Genomic DNA, 4417 nt, shown 5'->3' on the forward strand with positions numbered 1-4417 from the left:
CAAGAGATCAGCCAGGCACAAGACCCCCAATATGGAGCCTGTCTTGATCATGAAGCAAACGAAGCTTGAAGGTGAAAAGCAACAGCTTGCGGCCAGAGAGAAACGGCTTCGAGGTGACAAGAGACAGCTTGCGGCCAGAGAGAAACGACTTGGAGTTAGAGAGAGACAGCTTAGAGTTAAAGAGAGACAGCTTCGAGATGAAGAGGCAAGGCTTCAAGATAAAGAGGCAAAGCTTCGAGAGGAAATGAAGGAAAAGAAGCAGGCAGCCTTTACCTGGACAGAGTCAGAAGCTCGGCTTGACGGTATGGGGTTTTGCAAGGAGGAGAAATACTTCCGTCTAGATTGCTCTTACTTATGGGGCACAAATGTAAACAGCGGAGAGCATCTTCTTCTCTACTGCCGAAAAGCATTCCTGGAGCAGTTCCGTTTCCTGCAAGAGCAAGTGCTAGAGCATGGTGCTCTTGGATGGATACAAGGCTCTCCAGGAGCAGGGAAGACGACAGGGGTGGGGAGCAGAGGAGAGGAGAGGAGAAGGAGCAGGGAGAGGAAGGGGGGGGGGGGAGAGAAGTAGGAAGCTGCTCGCCTAAGAATGTATGTGATGTGATGAAAATCTCATCGATGTCGCGGGGAATGACCTGCAAACCTTTAGAGAAACGCTTGCCTTGCTGCTGCTGCTGCTGCTGCTGCTGCTGTCCTAGCTCCCCTCCTACTCCCGCGCTCCTGCTCCTGCTATCCTCCTGCTCCCCTGCTCTTGTCCTCTCCTACCTCTGCTCCAGCTCTCCTCCTACTTGAACTTCCGCCTTCCTCACCTCAATCTTCACGATGTGATGATCCGCGTGCCATTTCACCATCCACGTGAAGACTGGAGCTGCTGTTAGCGAGAGAACGGAACGAGACGAAAGCAGGAAGACAGCAACAAGAGCGATGTGACATGCAAGTTGATACATGACATGTTCAAGAATGCATGTGGGTACGTAACATATTCGGAACATGCATTCTCACACAACATCTTAAACATTGATCTATCAGATGTTGATAGCTCGAAATTCTCACATTCTTTCACAAGCATCATCGTGAACAGAACATTTCTCACCTATTGAAATCCCTCCTCCCAACAGAATCCACCATTTACTCATCAGCAAACTTGCCCCTAAGATCTTGAAATCCATATTGAGCAAGTTGATTATTGAAATGCTGTGACAAATCTCCGTCATCGAAACTTCCTTGCTTTTCACCTCCACTTTCCCCCCTCAAGCGACGGCAGGCAAGACAAGCAGGGGGGAGCAGTCACGCCTCTGATGCGGGTTTCCTGAGGCTGTCATGTTCAACGTTGTGCGATGATGGGAGACGAAGCTAAAGAAAGGAGAAGAGAGAAAGAGAGAGAGGAGAAGAAAGACAGGAGACAAGGCGATGACTGTAGGGGAGGAATGAAAGTATGATAGCGCGCGGACCTGTCTAGATATCTTGTGAGAGCTGAGAGAGGATGCTAGATGAACGAGTCGAGAGCCGCTCGATATCCGTCAGAGACAAGAGCAGCCATGAGAGGAAACAACTCCCTCGACCGGTGAGCTCCTCGCCATCGTCTCATCTGCTGCTCACGTCTACCAAGCAGCTCCCGCATGTCCTATGACTGTGTGACGGACAAGCGAAGAGCCAAGGCAAGCTGCCTCTCCAAGGTGACGCCTGCCCGCCCTCTCGAGATGATGCTGACGCACGAGCATCGCGAGCAGACGATCTCCGCGGTCCTCACGACCGAGCAGGAGTCATGGTGGATGTCGAGGATACGCGAGATGTCGTGCAAGGATCTCAAGAGCATGGTCAGGATCTCAGCGCTAGAGCAACAGGTGACGAGGTCGACGGCTGTGGCGGAGACGATGCTGATGGGGGTGCTGCAGCTTGTGAGCGAGCAGACCAAGATGAAGATGCTGGAAGAGAAGCTGAGGTGCGACAGGAAGCTGCTTGCACGAGCAATGCCGTGTGCTTGCTCTGCCTACAGGGCTGACATGCTGCTGCATGGCAAGAAGCGCTTGCCGGAGCTGACATGGCTGTACAGGTCTGCAGGCCTCCAGGCAGAGGAGAACAAGTCGTTTGACATGACTCAAGTGCTGAAGATGCAGGAGGAGTGAGTTGGTGGCGGCAGGGGTGATAAGCTTGTGATGGCGAGGAATGATCAGCCGTCACAAGCAAGAGATGAAGAGGCTGCGAGAAGAGTCGCAAGGCCGCGTCGCTTGTCTCAAGGCGAGTCTGCGCTCCTTGCGTGCTGTGCGGCGACTTAGCTGGAGGAGGACGAGAGGGAGGAGATAGGCAGGAAATGATGAGCAGCAGCAGCAGCAGCAGCAGCAGCAGCAGCAGCAGCAGCAGCAGCAGCAGCAGCAGCAGCAGCAGCAGCAGCAGCAGCAGCAGCAGCAGCAGCAGCAGCAGCAGCAGCAGCAGCAGCAGCAGCAGCAGCAGCAGCAGCAGCAGCAGCAGCAGCAGCAGCAGCAGCAGCAGCAGCAGCAGGAGCAGGTGTAGAAGCAGGAGCAGCAGCAGTGGGTGGATGCTTGTATGCAGCAGGAGATCGAGCGACTGAAAGGCCTCGAGCTCGAGCTCGAGCAGCAGACGTCAAGGTGCGATCGATTGCCGTTGCAGCCGTTAGTTCGAGGTTACGGCTGCAACAGAGGCGACGGGCTGGAAGAAGACAAGACAAGGCTGAATGGGAGGCTGGAGGAGATGGAGGGAGAGATGGAGAGCAGGAGGCAGATAGAAACGCAGCAAGGAGAGCAGATCGCAAGAGCTCTTCACGACCTCAACGTGACTTGACAAGTACACCGCACACCCCAGCTGACATGAGCGCGTCAGCTCTGCCGTCAGCAGGTCGAGGACCTGAGGAGCTCAAGCTTGTTGCATGTGATACCTCATAGTGCCTGTCGTGCTGGGCGAGACGCGCGTGTGAAGTTGCGTGTCTGCAAGGAACAAAAGCTGGAGGAAGCGGAAGAAGCGATGAAGGAGGTCGAGCACAAGCTACAAACATCAGAGAGCATGCGGGTGAGGTGGAGGAGAGGTGAAGGGTGCTGAGGATGAGACGAGGGTGTTGTTGGTGTGCAGGAGGTCAACGTAGAGGAGCTGGAGAAGGCGCGACAAGACAACCAGGTCTTACAGCAGAAGAATGAGATCTTGAGCAACGTCTTGGAGAGCTTGCAGGAGGATATGCGAGGGCTGCAGGTCTTGTGCGGGAGGAGAGGACATGTTGTTGTGGTAACGAGAGAGCGAAGGTGGAGTATGCGGAGATGAGGGAAGGGAAAGCTGCTTCAGACGGCAAGATTGTAGAGCTGGTAGAGTGTTGGGATGAAGAAAGGCTGTGGTGATGAGGGAGTGCTGTCAGATAAGACAGTTTCAACAAGAGAAAGATGAGTATGCTGAGGCGATGGAAGAGAGACTGAAGGTGACGTGCAAGGAGGCATGAATGATGATTGTATGGATGGAGATGATGATGATGATGATGATGATGATGATGATGATGATGACGATGGAGATGATGATGGAAATGATGATGATGATGATGGAGATGATGTAGATGCAGATTCAGATGACGATGATTACGATGATGATAATTCAAATGATGACGACGATGAGGGAGATGATGTAGATGATGATGATGATGGAGATGATGATGATGGAGATGATGATGATTACAATGCTGACGATGGGAGCAGCAATCTGAAGAGAGAATCTCCCAGACTTTGAAGGAACTACGTCAGGTACATGTCGTGTCGAGACTGATGTGCTCGTGGCCGCACTAGCTGAACCACAGACAACAGAGCGAGAAGAAGATGTCTTCTTACACAAAGCACAACTCTCATCTTCGAGGTGAAGAGAGAGAGAGAGGTCAGGAGGATCGTGATGGATGACGACCACCATCACAGACGAGATCTCGTGTTTGACGCGTGCTCTCCATGTGCTGACGACATTGCAGCTCGGTGAGGAGGAGGGGAGAAACCCTGGGGGAGGCAGAGAGGGAGAGGTAGAGGAAGGGCCAAGGTTTGAAACCTGTCTGCAGATGTCGACGAGCAGATTTCAAAGCTTGAGGGGATGATTGTGAAACAGGCAAAGATATTCGACATGAGCAGGGGTTGGAGCTTCAAGGCATGACATTGTGAGCAGGAGGGATTGATAGAGAGCTTGAAGAACGTCTACGTGAGATGTAGTAGATGTCTTGGTGAGAGCTGATAGGTTGTCTTGCAGTCTTACCATCAGGCGAAATATCAGAACCTCGTCCGTGAATATCACTTGCTCTTCAACAGAGTCAGTCGTCTCCTCCATCCTCCTCCTTCTCCATCCTCCTGCATCCTCCTCCTTCTCCTCCTCCTTCTCCTCCTCCTTTCACCTCCTTCTCTCCTCCACTACTGCATACGACCTTTAAGTTTTCTATCGAGGGGAG

At 52.7% G+C, this 4417-nt stretch overlaps 1 protein-coding gene across 1 annotated transcript; it reads left to right on the forward strand.

The window, feature by feature from the left end:
• Nucleotides 1-1490: 1490 nt before the first annotated feature.
• GUITHDRAFT_117942 (hypothetical protein) lies at nt 1491-3442 on the forward strand (the record flags this gene model as incomplete). Its single annotated transcript, XM_005822832.1, has 12 exons — nt 1491-1564; nt 1613-1844; nt 1896-1942; nt 1997-2122; nt 2175-2262; nt 2323-2505; nt 2551-2606; nt 2658-2790; nt 2839-3024; nt 3085-3201; nt 3252-3311; nt 3362-3442. The coding sequence occupies 12 exons, from the start codon at nt 1491-1493 to the stop codon at nt 3440-3442; spliced, it is 1383 nt and encodes a 460-aa protein (XP_005822889.1).
• Between the last annotated feature and the right edge of the window lie 975 nt (nt 3443-4417).

This window comes from Guillardia theta (genome assembly GCF_000315625.1).
Source record: "Guillardia theta CCMP2712 unplaced genomic scaffold GUITHscaffold_118, whole genome shotgun sequence".
In the NCBI taxonomy this organism is placed as follows: domain Eukaryota; class Cryptophyceae; order Pyrenomonadales; family Geminigeraceae; genus Guillardia; species Guillardia theta.